Here is a 14,868-nt window from a genome sequence, read left to right on the forward strand (position 1 = left end):
TTGCACAATGTGCAAATTTATCGAGTCATTCCTGTGACGTCACGGAAATGAACGGAAAGAGTCGAATAGGTCACGGACAATTACGAAGATTATGGGTAGACTTGGTGTCTCGTGATTTTAATCTACGGACAATTGCCGAATGGACCTGATGCCATTTGGCACACTCGTCCCATTCCGTAATCTACAAGATAACGTGTGGCGTGGAATGAGCCGATATGCCTCAAACTGAAAAGGGTTGTTGACGCCAGGTGTCAGACGAGATTTCACGGCGCGTGCATGAATGACGCTTTTTATATAAATCGGTGATTTAGTGACAGAAAAGTGATGTAGGGAACACTGTAAGGATAATGTGGATCGCACTAAGGAACGAGGGAGACATGAGCATGTGTAGTGACGGCACGAGGGTGAGTTAGCCTTCGAATCATTACTGAACAAATATTGCGTGTGAAAGAGGCTTCAGTGCAAATTCCAGGCCAGTTTCCATTAGCCCAAAATTTCTACATTAAACCATTTCATAGTGTATTTTCGACATTTTTGGTTTCCCGTTTTTGTGTGAAAAAAAGTATTAAATTGCAAAAGGAAAAACAACAAATGGTACTCACATATTACACCGGACATGTACCTACTACATTGGATTATGTCCCTAACCCTAAACCCTAAACCCTCAGCCCAAACCCTAACCCTAAACCCTCAGCCCTAACCCTAATCCCTTGAAATAATCCTAATAAATAGAATGCATTGACCGAACCACCGGACATGTACCTACTACATTGGATTAGGTCCCTAACCCTAAACCCTCAGCCCTAACCCTAAACCCTCAGCCCTAACCCTAACCCATTGAAATAATCCTAATAAATAGAATGCATTGACTGAACCACCGGACATGTACCTACTATATTGGATTAGGTCCCCAACCCTAAGCCCTAAACCCTAAGCCCTAACCCTAGCCCTAACCCTAACCCATTGAATTAATCCTAATAGATAGAATGCATTGACCGAACCGGCACAAACATGACTGACGTGTCTAGTGTACTGCATTATTACCGCTTCAAAAGATAGGATAAGTATATAAATAAACAATTTATAGTTAAAATTTCCAAATTTTTAAACTTATCCTATCTCACGACTTGCACTTATCCCACGGTAGGAAGGTGGGTCATAGATTACCCGAAGTTCAAGTGATAACAGCTAAGCGTTATGCCAAAACAACCGTAGGAAGCAACTACAAAGCAGGCCAATAACTACCAAAGTTACTATGTGCGAGGGTTAGTTCGAACCCATTGACTTACTAAGCACAAGTGCTCCCAGGGACCGGGATTCCGGAGCAATGTGGTGTTCAGTCACTACCTTCACAAAGTGAAAGGACGCAGCTTAGCGAGTGTAATCAGTCGCATCGCCATGATTTCCAAGGTACCCCCGTAATAAAAGTCTAACGACTAGTATCGGGCCAGCCCCTGCTTCGAAACAACCCACACAGACACCGTCCCAAGGAGGGTGAAAGGGTAATTGAATCGGAAAAACTCACAATTTTAACGTTCAGTACCACAACATCATCTTATGCCTCCACTTCCACTACCACAGTAAGATCACATAGATGTGTATAGGTACTTAGGAGCATAAACGCTACGAAGTGTAACACTTCGGGAATGACTCACTTCACTGACATAATTACTCCGTGGAGCAGAGGACAGTAAGTGAGGTGGCGACTCTCAAATTAAATTGAGAGGAGAAATCGAAGTCCCAGAAGAATCGAAGACACAAATCAGAAATATAATTCAGAATTTTATTCAGATTGTACACAAAGCAGAAACGATCGCAACTGGTGATCATCTGCGCTGAAGCTGATGGTTGTCCCGAGTGGCGAACAGGTCTACATCTGGTCGTGATAACAGGTAGATCTACGATTGGAATATCAGAGGCAGTTGTTTCCACTCCATGAGTGAAAGGGCATCGGCAATGACATCATCCTGGGAATGTGTCGGGCTCTGGCCACTGTGTTGAGTGAATCGATCAGATGATAAGTTCGAAACATCAACTGAAGCAGAGCTGCTGATCCTGTCAACACCTAATGGTTTATGTACAATATTACCATCGAAATGTCTGATTGAATCAGTACATGACTAAACCGTAGTTCAACTGTCCAATGCCGAACGGCGAGAATGACAGTGCTGAATTCCAATTCGTTGATATGAAGGGCCTTTTCTCCTGATGACCACTGCCACTTGATGGAGAAAGTGAGCGCCCCAGCTTGAAAGATGTGTCGACGAACAGGTGTTGAGTCGGTATGAAGGGCACCATAGAGACTCCAACACAAACATTCCACTTGTTGGGCCACCAACGAAAGACTGAATGTAGTTGTGCGGTAAGACGAATCAACTCCCTGGGGTTGTCGTCCCGGATGTATGGGCACAGAAACATCTGAAGAGGGCGAAGCTGCAGCTGGCCCCTGTAAGTCAGCGCTTGTGCCGACGTCAATCTCCCTAGTAACTTCTGCCACTGGCGAAAAGTTGTGGGTTGGACCAGCACTAGTGGTGCATTGCACTGAATCTTGTCCCACCTCTCCTGGGGCACAAACATCATGACCTGTCGTGTTGAATATTGTCCCAATAAAAAGAAATCACTGGGTCTGTGTTACCTCCAATTTCTCCGAATTCAGCAGCCATCCTAATTGCGCGAGCAACTTGATGATTAACTGCCTGTGGAGAGGAAGAACGACTGGATCCTGCTGGGCTTGAACACAGTCGTCGATATAGTTCTCGAATGTCACGTCTAGACAATGCAGGTAGCTTGTTATCGGAATGGGTATCTGAGTAAAAAGCCACGGGGCCGCATATATGCCAAACAGCAGGACCCTCCACTGGTATCAATGATGCCCCTTGAAAGTAAATCGAAGATACTTCCGATAGTCTGGATGTATGTCAGTCTTCTATGTCAGTTCTAACAGAGTGCTGAATGTAGTATGATCGGCGCATGGAGATTGTCAGTCAATCTACAGGAACGTTCACATTGTAAACTAATTGAAGAAATTTGTACGATCGGCAACCTCAGGTGGTTCGCCAGGTGGAGTGAGAAAGGTAGTAGATCGCTGCCTGGTGACAGTCCACGCATAACTGCAGTGACCTCTGAACTCAGTGCTTGAGCTAGTGTAGAAAATCCAAGTAACCCCAGCAAAAGTGAAACCGTTCACGGGTGTTTCTGTCTGTCACCCTCGATAAGCAGTCTCTCTCGACTGGCTGTCGAAATCCCGACACAATCACTCCTACCGGGAATGGCACCGTTCATTGTTACTAGCATTTAAAGGCTGGACTTGATATCCGATTCGTTGGACCAAGACAAGTCTGCAAGGGCACTTCATGGTCACTCTAATCATCAAAATTCCGGTAAACAAACAGTAGTCCGCCATTTGCAAACGTTACACACAATTGACAAAAATACGGACAACATGGTCTTCGGTTAACCGGGCGAGTCGCAACCCATAAATTCCGGGCTGAGCTATGCTGGCTATTTGACAAAACATCACTGCTGGTACCATGCGCAAAAACTTGACCCATCCGTTATCTGTCCAGAAACTTGCTTATCATGTAAAACAAAGGGAGCTGAAGATGACGAACCATCAGCAATAATTGCACTCAGCGATACACAAACACGCTGTTACCAGTAGTCTGTAGTAACAAGACTCAGTGAAGCGTCGTAAAGTATTCCTGGCTAGCAAGCTTATCTAGTAATGCCCTATCGGGTGGTTTTAGAACTGATATCTACACCGAAGGGTAGATTCGTTGAACCGAATCATTCATCAAAGGTGAAGATCGGATGGTAGATTAAATCTGGAATAAGATGAGCCCCGGTCACGGAGGACTCTTGAGAACTGGGATCGGCAGACCGTCAAGTGCTGAACGTGATATGTCTAGATGACTGCGCTACTGACATCACATGTAAATCGAGTCGGCATGGTGAAGCACATAGCTACTACCTCTGTTCAACCATCCGAAAAAGGGGTACAAGGTTGGATAAGTTATGTGACTAAAAAGCCTCACAAGCCGTAAAGTAAACCAGATAAACAAATCAAATTGTCGAGCTTAGAGCTTGCCACTTCGTAATGAGGAATTCAGCGCCTCACAGATGCCCTGAAAACTAGGATCGTGTTGAAAACTAGCAGAGTTCGACAAATTTGGCCCTATCTGGATGCAAGTTCACGAACCTCGTTGAGGATGTGGAAAATCAGTGTTGACAAGTCCCGATCCTTCATGTTGAATGTAATCAATAGAACATCTGGTATCTTGCTCTAGGTAGCTGTAGGTGGTCGGCGAACCATGCGATCATGTGTGTCGAATCAACCAAAACAATTCCTGCTGGTAAATCAGTTCAGGGTGGTGAGCCGGAACGTTGATATGATCTGAATCAGTCCAGGATCTGGATCGGCTTTGTAATCTGGATCGTGACTGTGATCTGGATCGGTTCGGTAATCCGAAACGATTAAATGATCTCAGCTGATGGAGAGATCTAGAACGATCAGATGAACCAGTGAGGCGAGGTGAAATGTTCCGGCCGAGGAGAATTGGTTCAACGAGGTGAATCGTTCCGGTGAAGAGAGCCGTTACGGCGAGGCAAGCCATTTCGGTGCTGTGAATTGAATCGATGATGCGAACTGTTTCGGCGATAAGAAACAGTCTTAATATTATGGTGAATGGAGTCGATGTCGTAATTCACATACGCCGTGGCGAAACAGTTCGGTCTGGTGAATCCATTCGGTATGGCGAACCGATTCGGGAGCACATTACCGACAACGTTTGCTCCAGGAACACAGGTCAATACAACCCACACATGACGAGTGGGGATCCGAGGAAGTAAATATTGTTACAGTGTGCTCAAAATTACGCTACTTAGGGTCAACAGCATGAAGCATGGTGTCTAAACCCGTCGCTGGAGAGGAATCAAGCACAGGATTCCAAGACTCAGCAATAACCTGTGACCGAGGCAAAGTAGAAGTGGCATGGCGTGAAGGTGAACGCCGATCCACTGAACAATAACGCAGCCTAGCAGGTGAAACCACCCGCACAGAACGATGTTGATGTGGGGAACTATCACGCAAAGGCGCTGACCGCAAGTGCTCACTAGCTCTAGACTGACTAGACGGGATTTCCTGATTCACCTGAGGTGAATGAGACCGACTACGAGAATCACTCTGACGAAAACACACCGTACGGCTAGGTGAACCGGATCGAAATGGCGAACCACTTCGACTAGGTGAGACTGAACGACTACGTGAATCAAAACGCTGTGGTGATTTGATTCGACCATGAGATGATGAGTCGAACAGAAACATATGTTGACGTGAATTGAGTCGGGTACGTGAACCGGTTCGTCCTGGTGAATCCATTCGATTACGTGAATAAGTTCGGTCTGGTGAACTCGTTCGACCCTTGGCAATGACACAGCTAGGTGAACCAACACTGGCATTAGACCCAATTCTGATTGGTGAAATGAATCGAGGTGGTGAATCGGTTCGGACTGGTACATTGGAAGGACGACGAGAGCACGAGTGTGAACGAGATCTAGAACGACACTTCCCAGCAGTAGCAGAACGAATTCGAACCTCCGAACGAGATGGTGACTCAACTCGTGTGGGTGAATTGTTTCAGTGGCATGAAACCGTACGAAGAGGAGAACGGTTACATTCCAACCACGCCGATCTACGCTTCGATGATGAATGCTTGGATTTAGAAGTTTTCGAGGACTTTGAACTGTCCGAAGAAAAGGATCTACGAGATAAAGTAGATCGCAGGTCTTGTGTAAAAGAAATATCAGTCATTACCACCCTTGTCTGCCCATGAGAACTTAAGCTAGGTGAGGAAAGCGTCCCAAAAGCCTTTAACATCCTCAGACAAATAGGAATCAGACGAAGCGTCCATAAAATCTTCGTTAGGAGAGACGGGAGATTTAGAACGGCGAACAGGTAGGGTGCGGCGATCTAAACATTGTTTTTTAGCGGGAGATGGACCAGATCCCGCAGAAGCATTCCTGGCCCTATCTGCCAAACGTCGGGCACAAGCACGTTTGTAAGCTTTAAAATCCTCATTAGACAGTCCTGAACACTTAGGACAACGTTTGTCCCAATCACAACAACCCACACAATCAATACACGATTTGTGTGGGTCCCAAAGTGAAAAGACTTTATTACATTGAGCGCAAAACTTTCGTTTTCTGGCCTGAACAGGCTTATCCATGTTGAGCAATTCTAAGACTAAAAACTTTTCACGTCCACTCTGTCGAGCGACAAGAAAGAGAATGAGTATGTAAGGTGATCATGTGAGTGAGGACTGCACATGCCTCGTGCTGTCACGGACTAGTGAGCATGGCTAAGACAGGAAGGCATGCACAACACGGGGACAGGGACAAGGTAGGCCTGGAGCAAAGTTTAATTCGTTTCCACTCATGGGCGAATGAAGGGAGAGAGGTGCAAGTCGTGAGATAGGATAAGTTTAAAAATTATATATGTAACTTTAAAAAATACAAAATATACAAAATACACAAAACGTAACACCTCAGCACCCTGTAATACAAATAAATATGAGCGTATTAGTGAAAAGATTAAAATATTTCAAACTGGTGCTTGCAAAATATTACGCATCCGCCGGTATACAACTACTGGAAACTCTCAACATCGTTGGGCTTATGCAATGACATAGCTCGTAGAGATGAAACACCAGTGAGCGGAGCTTATATGCACTCACTGAGCTAGACAACCGTGTTGCCATGCAGGCGTCATAGGGCATTGTTTCGAAAACGTGCTTTCGAACAAAATCACATTACATTTACGTAAAAGGGTATTATGACGTATTTTTAAAGTTTGTGGTGCTGTATTCTAAAGGTAGGCCCTAAGCCCTAACCCTAGCCCTAACCACTTGAATTAATCCTAATAAATAGAATGCATTGACCAAATTGCATCAACTGTATCCCTAACTGTATCCCTATTCTTCAACTGTATCCCTAACATTAAGTTCACACACAGACCTGTCCAGGGCTACAGGGTGGGCCTTCTTCAACTGAGACAAAACATCCGTGACCTGCACATCTCCTGTGTAACCTTCACCCCATCCCAGCACCCTAGACAGGTCATTTCCTGTGCCAAGCGGTAATATACACACTCGTGGGGGCTTCTGGAACAAAGACATAGGATAAATACTAAAACATATTATCAAAAAAACATACATACATTAGAATCAAGAAATGCCTTGGTAATTCCGTACAGATATATGAATTTGGTCATTTGTATTAGATCAGAAAGGACTGCTCGAAGTGCTTCTGGTTGAAAACTTCCAGGAAATACTATAAAATTTACTACAAGAATAGGTGCATTGTGGGTGCACTGATTAGTACTTGTCTAGGGTGGATGCAAATATACCTTGAACTGTAGCTTCTCTATAGACTTGAGGACCCAGCCGATGGTGCCATCACCCCCACACACAAGGACACGCACAGGGATGAGAGGGAGAAGATGGCACCACTCAAGGCCACTCTCCGGGGGAATGTCATGGAGATCTATCACCTAGCAACACAATACACAGGGTAATGAAAGCATTTTGTACCCAGATGGTGGTGATTGGCCCAAAATAGTCCTACCTGAAACTACCAAACATACCAAAGAAAACCTGTATAATATTAATAATACTTCTTCCATACTTAGCTCTCCCTGAGGATAGGAAACAGGGTCAGTTCACATTTGTCCCACCAAAAGCAAGTGGTTTTTTAATATATTTATACTCAAATTCAACACATATGCAGAGGCCAAGATAAGCTGCGTATCCAGGTAAAATACGCATAGAATTACGCATTGAAAAATAATTGTTGCATACCAATTACGCATTTAAAATGTTTAACACAAATGCGTACAGAATATATTTATCAAAATCGCTTGCGTAATGAAAAAGACATCGATTGCTATCAAGTTGTACTGTTAGTATAAGACAAGTGTTGTACTGTCAGTATAGGATGAGTGATTTTTTATGAAATCATTTCCATTATTTTTAAGTTGGTTTTGATTACTGCCTCGCTTTCCATTGACTGCTAGTTTACAGTAACATCGGTAAAAATGTGTGAATTTAAATGGCTTCCGTATTTTACCCCATTCCATGTGCGTACAACTTCTGCGTACCACGTTCATGAGGGTCCGTATAACCTTAGTGTTGATTATATTATTTTACATAAAAACTGTAATTAAAATTACACAATGCTAGGTTATATTTCTTTGGGTTAAATAATAGTATTCTGTATTATATTTTACTGATGACTGCGTCAGAATTCGTCCCGTTATATTATTGTGCATGTTTGAACTTGTTCGCCGGGAAACATGTGCACAGCTGATTGCTATTTCCGGCTTAGATACACACAGTAATCTTAATCCCTGCAAATAATACAATGCCCAGCAAAAACAACTTAGAACTTAAAAGGTAAATAATCTTGTCTAGTGATGTTTAATTGCAAATTTGACGTCTGTACTGACAAAGTCATCTTCTGTTGTTTGTTCACGCGAAGTGATATGATGTTGTTTTCTTACCCCCAGAAAAACGTTTGACGAAAGCGTAACCCATGGATAAGACGACCCCCTTCTACAGACTGCTTTTTTTGGTCCTCAAAATTCGGCTTATAGCCGGTAATATACAGTAGTATGACATAAGGCAGAACATACCTGCTTAGTAAACTTACTCAATGGCATATACTTAGGCGAGTAAAATGACTGAAATACGCACATATTTGAGAGCAGAGGGTAACAGAAAATGAAATACCCACTCAACATTCATAATACCCACTCCAAAAAAATACAGTGGGTACAGTACCTACATGAGCTAAATCTTATCTGGATTAGTTGCCTCGTACGACAAGCATGGGTTACTGAAGACCAATTCTAACCCAGATCTTCACTGGTCTTAACTCAGATGAATGAACATACCTGTGCTGGGTTCAGTATTGCACGGAATGCTTGCAGAACATGTTCCCCATCATTGTTCCCACTCTTCCTGTTAGCTATGACAATCAGGGGAGACCATTCTGGAATGGAAGGTTTGCGGACAGACTTCACAATGAGATGTTTACGACCTTTGAGCCCTACCCACTTAAGTTCAAGGCAGTTTGGAGGTACAATTTCTTTACAGTTGGCCCCCATATCACAGATATCGGTGGAGGGTGTACAGTCGTCATGGACGGTTCGCTGACACCAGCAGCATCGCCGATCACACAGCTCTGGGGAGTTGCCACAGTCTTCACCACACACATCACAGACGCTGCACAAGGGGAGGTTACCTGGAATCCACTGGTGATGCATTACCTCCCCCTTAATGCACACCTGTTTACATTTGAACTTCTTGTCTGCTGCTCTCATGCTGTGGTCGTACACGCTGATGCCGCACGAGTCACACCTGGCCCCGTGAATGATGTGGTAACCGCTGATGTTGCAGTATGTGGGTTCTGTGAACAGGTCCATCATGAACCATCGATGCCCCTTACGTATATCTCGGACAGGCACTTCATAGTGTCTGAGTCTGTATCGTCGGTACAAGCGGGACAGGTACACCACAAAGAAGAGCATAGCCAACATTGCCCCAATGGCCTTGTACGTATCATCCATCTACAACACATGAAATACAATTGGTTCGGCTTATACTATTGATCAAATAAAACAGTCAAACATTCACTCTGTATCTTGGTTGATTGCATGTCATCGTATCACAGTTGTGTAGATCAATGCTCATGACGTCAATCAGTGGATCGTCTGGTCAAGACTCAGTTAATTACAGACCAATATCATATAACTGACACATTGTTAAGCGTAACAATAAACAAGAAACAAACAAAACATGGTGTGCGCGAGGTAAGTTTTAGCTATATGGCGGCGGCGGTCTGTAAATAAGCGAGTCTGGACCAGACAACCCATTGATCAACAGCATGAGCACCGATCTACGCAATTGGGATATGATGATAGCAAGCTTGGGTTACTGGAGATCAATTCTAACCAAGATATTCACGGGTTAAACATGGTGTGACTGGCTACAACTGTCACCGTATGGTACTATCCAGTTAAAGGTAAACAAAAGTATGGATTTGTTGTTTCTTCATGTAATACAAATTTGCTTATTATGGACTAATATTTCGACATGTTTTACTTGTGTTCAGGGCTATTCTTGCTGTGCGAAGCAACACCTATATGTCTGGTGATAACAAAGGATTTACAGTAAAGAGGTTCAGTCAAACTGACATTTGCTTTTGTTGTTGATTTATGCTTAAAAAATGTAAAGCATGACCAGTAACCATTAAGGTTACTGTGAAATGTTTTGGTGAGCGTGATTCGATCATATATGAGAATTCAAGGAGATTCCCTTGGTTGTCAACAAGGTCTTCCCCAGCTCGTAGGAAAGACAGTTTGTTGAGTTGCTGACGCCAATTGGCACCTGATGATTACACAGGTTAATTAAAGAGGTGTCAACTGGGCGGCTTAAAGGTGGAGTTCTGTTTTCCTTTAAAATGCTAGACTGGAAATGGTACAAACATGATACCTAAATTACATGATACCAAACATGATATACTAAAATCTAACCCCAAACCTAACCCTAAACCCTCGAAATAATCCTAATAAATAGAATACATTTCAAGCGGGGGTTACCGGCGGAACTCTTACCTAACATTTCTCTGCCAATATACATTATGACACATCTTTCCAAAACTCGCCTGTAGATATAATCAATGTAACTGTTTCAACACATTGTAGACAACAGGTTGCATACCGCTAGTGAAACCTCTTCTGATGTCCCGCCACGAGACGACTTGAAACCACCAATAACAACATCTCCTGTGTATATGCGTGTTATACAACACTGGCTAACGCTGACGTGTATTTTGTGACCTGTCACTGACTGGTGGGAGGAAACTGCGATCTCCGAACATGCCTAGAATGTTCAGCGTATAGCGTGTACATTAGGAAATGTTTATTTCCGTAAAAACAATACTCATCATTGAAGAGTTCTGATTCAAGGGACGCAATCAAAGGATATTTTACGCACGAATCCCTTCGGTCTAAGTAAACTTAGGCTCAGTATTATTCGTTACACTGATAGCAGTGTAACGAATAATACTTAGTTTACTTTGTTTACTTAGACTTGAATCCCTTGCCAGTTATTGATAATTGTTCGTGGTGTAACTTGTACAAATGAGAATTGTTCACAAAAATAACATAACTATTTCCAGAACTATGTATGAGGTCAGTGTGAATTAAAGGTTACAAGTGCCTATGCAATATTCAGAATATTCAGCTGTCTGCCTTTACTGTCCTTCGTCGTTTATCTGTGTTATCTCCAGGTAGTTATTATCAAGGAGCAAAAAGGAAAAAAATCATGACACGTTGAAACATAAACCTGAATTTATAAAATAAATTATCTTTTTTCAAAATGTAAATAAATAGATACGATATCTATGTCATAACATCCAAAGAAGAAACAAGGGCAGCATTGTTCACAAAACTTATACACACGTGTACATTCCAAATATGAAGAGACTGCATCTGCTAAACTGACATCAACAAGTGTACGGATGCGTGTTTTGTTCAACGTATAACGTCCCTCCACACGGTCCATTCTACTCCAGGAGTCTACCCTACTATCGCAATGGCGATACCGTGGAAAAGTTTAAAACTCAGTTTCAGTTTCTATGAAGTACTAATGAGCCATATATATTATGGCAGATTATCATGAACAAATTTAGAACAGCTACTTCTATTAATTATAATGCTGGTGATTGTGAAAGTTATTACAGTTATTTATTTTCTATATTTTATATGATATTTCTCTGACCTAGATATAAAATACATTCTAAGTAATTTTTTAAAAAGTATTTTGCTTTAGGTGCATTAATGTTCCAAATAATTCGAATTTGATATTATGTAATTGAGAATACAGCGAAGACGGAATTTAGGAGCGATGTAAGGGCATTTCGCAAATTACTCTGATTTCTGCACCGATTGTTTGTTTCATCAGGGATAATCTACAGCATCGTCTTCTATTCTCCCTGGTTTCATATAGGTATTCATGTATATATGTCTCTCGCACTTTATTGTTCTCTAATATAATACTTTTGTCATTTCTGGTGCATGGATGTATTTCAGAAGCTCCATATATTATTGATTCATATCCTATATTTAATACAATGTGCACCCAGTCATCTGTATCTGGGCTCGTGTTCATAACTTCGCGATATTGTCTGTTATAACCGTATGTTATTTGTCAATGCCACGCCCCCTTAGTGTCGGAAGTATCGTACAATCTCGCGCAACTTGTCGCGTGATAGTCACCAAGATGGCCGAAGAACGAGAAACGTTGGAGTCGGTACTGAGTAAGTTCGTGGCAGACTGAATATTTTGCAGAGGACAACAGAGCACAAATTGTTTGATTGATTGTTATTTTTGAATATGTATTTGTCACAATGGTGTAAGGACGATTTGAAACAGCGCCTGCATAAATAATTTCCGGCCGGCATGTGCGTGTAAATTCGTTATAGTCTGATATGACCCTGTCTGGTGCTAACGAAAGGTGTTTATCATGGACTGCCAGACCTACCTTTTATTCAGTCAGTTGACAATGGTTACTCAAGATACAATTTATGTTGGGTACCAGTGATGCAGACAAATATTAGTACTAAGTCACAATAGCTATTTATCAGAATGATTTGACTAAATAAGTGTTCGTGGAAATTTAGCCACGACCACTTTTTTGGTCAAACCGGACCAGACGCAATCATTATGAAGCATACCCGAAAAGATCCTAACAGAAAATAGATGACTGTGTATCCCAAATTTAGCATTGCCTCCTTAGTGACCTATGTATCTTGTGTATATACACAGGCAAATGATCATCATGTCAGCAGTGGTCATGTTCCCCTCATTTGTATGATAAACAGTGTCAGTCTGCGACCTTAGGCGGAAGCCTGGTAACTGTACATGTATTTTGGTCTATTCAGTATAGCAAGTAGGCAGTCAGATTCCACATAAAGATTATATGCCATGGCATTTACTATTTAAAGTGTTAAACATAATCATGATAATAAACCAAACTCTCCACTTTTGTGTTACGGTGCAACCTTTCCTTCAATTTCTTGCCCTTAAAAGGCCAGTATGTCAACGGTTCTGTGTGTTTTAAATCATGCATGAAATAATTTCTGAGTCTGTCACACCTTGAGCTCATTCTGTTCTCAAACCAAACATTATGGATGATTTGCAAAGTGCTAATATTGCTATCTTGCTTCACTGCTTCACTGATTATCAAGTCTATATCACAATATTCAATGGCTCGGCTGTAATAAGCCAATCACTTTCCTACCAGCATCACACATTATACAATCCATTCATGTTTTTTTTTTCATCTTTTTTATTTTGGACATGGTTACACATTTGAATAAATACATGTTACAAAAAATTAACTTTAATTGAGAAAATATTCTGAAACATGAATAGCTATTTCCATTTGCATATTTATCCTCCACATGCTGTCCTTGAATCCATACAAAATGCCAGCAATAAGGTCTGTTGGATGCTAAAGGCTTTATTGTCATGCACCACACTTATGTGCTTTAGTATTATATCTATATCGTTATGCACACACAAACAACTGTAAGGTGCACAAAAGGCTTCCAGTTAGCCTGCTTGTTCTTCCTTCCGAATATGTGCATTTGTTTTTAAACAAGAGATGAGTCTGGTTGCATGCAAGCCTACATCCACAGTGTGATCACTGATGAAAAAACATCTCTTGCAGAATAATTCGAGCAAACCACAATAAGTTTGGGGTTTCAAGCATGTTATATGTGATTCAGTAATACTGCAGTTCAGCGGGCACTGCTTACAGTTTTCACAAGCTGAGTTTGCCAGCTGCTTTCGCTTCCAGTGATAGAAATAGTGCTTGATTTTTGTGCACATATTGAAATGGCATGGATAAAATATTTTTGCAGTGCCCTGGCAGCACATTTAAAATTATACAAAAAATACTCAACATGATTCATGTAATGGAAAAAGCAATAAATTTGACCAATTCAGATTATTGAAAAACAGTTTTTGCACCTCATGAAACTATTTATTGGTACACTCTATCTCACATCTTAACATGGGCTTGACCATTTTGAATTCAAGTTTGGACGATAGCATAGTTTGGATGATAGTATAGTTTGTGGGTTAGTTAATGGGTCCAGGACAAATGAAGCTGAACTATTGTTGTTGTCGCAATAGTGTTCAGGGAATCCTGCTCTCAAGTTTACAGGTTTACATGATGTCTACTGATTCATTAAACAAAGAATTGAACAGAATTGTTGTGATGTTTTAAGTCTCAATCATCAAAATGGATGGGCACACATATTTTCACGAAAGCACGCCTTAGTACCTTTTCTTTGGCCATATGGCACCCTCGAAAAAATTGCATTTCTATCCCTGGCTTCACGCATCATGCATGACCCCCTCGGTCCTTAAAGTTTCCTAGGTTTTTGTTTGGGTAGATTGCTCTCAACTCTAATCTCAGCAAACCTTTCCAATCAAGAACAGTTTTACATTTATTAGGGTGAGGAACCCCTTTCCAAGTAAGCCACAAGCACCCCTTCATTACTCATAGGGTTGGGTACCTGTGATGATGTGGGTTAGCACTGGTCTTCAGCAACCCATGCCTGTTGTAAAAAGCAACACTGGATTAGGTGGTGAGGCTCACTGACTTGGTTCACACATGTGTCATGGTATCCCAACTGTGAAGATCGGTGGTCAGGATGTCAATCACTGGATTGACTGGTACATAATCCATTATTTACAGACTGCTGTCATATAGCTGGAATATTTCCGACTGTGGCATTAAA

At 41.9% G+C, this 14,868-nt stretch overlaps 2 protein-coding genes across 3 annotated transcripts in view; one reads left to right on the forward strand and one right to left on the reverse strand.

The window, feature by feature from the left end:
- LOC124277981 (diacylglycerol kinase epsilon-like) overlaps positions 1 to 10,986 on the reverse strand; it is a 72,160-nt gene extending 61,174 nt beyond the window's left edge. Inside the window, exons 1-4 of the mRNA XM_046713709.1 lie at positions 10,776 to 10,986; positions 8,948 to 9,622; positions 7,403 to 7,546; positions 7,012 to 7,157 (exon numbers count right to left, since the gene is read on the reverse strand). Of these exons, the coding sequence (XP_046569665.1) occupies positions 7,012 to 7,157; positions 7,403 to 7,546; positions 8,948 to 9,622 (965 nt within the window). The 5' untranslated portion in view covers positions 10,776 to 10,986. The remainder of the gene's footprint in view (positions 1 to 7,011; positions 7,158 to 7,402; positions 7,547 to 8,947; positions 9,623 to 10,775) is intronic.
- A 1,325-nt stretch (positions 10,987 to 12,311) lies between these two features.
- Positions 12,312 to 14,868, forward strand: part of LOC124277980 (ADP-ribosylation factor-binding protein GGA1-like) — a 33,978-nt gene continuing 31,421 nt past the window's right edge. For both annotated transcript variants that reach the window (XM_046713706.1, XM_046713707.1), the window contains exon 1: positions 12,312 to 12,375. In XM_046713706.1, coding sequence (XP_046569662.1) covers positions 12,339 to 12,375 — 37 coding nt within the window. In that variant the 5' untranslated portion in view covers positions 12,312 to 12,338. The remainder of the gene's footprint in view (positions 12,376 to 14,868) is intronic.

Source organism: Haliotis rubra, unplaced genomic scaffold (assembly GCF_003918875.1).
Source record: "Haliotis rubra isolate DU_JTF1 unplaced genomic scaffold, ASM391887v1 Scf23, whole genome shotgun sequence".
NCBI lineage: Eukaryota > Metazoa > Mollusca > Gastropoda > Lepetellida > Haliotidae > Haliotis > Haliotis rubra.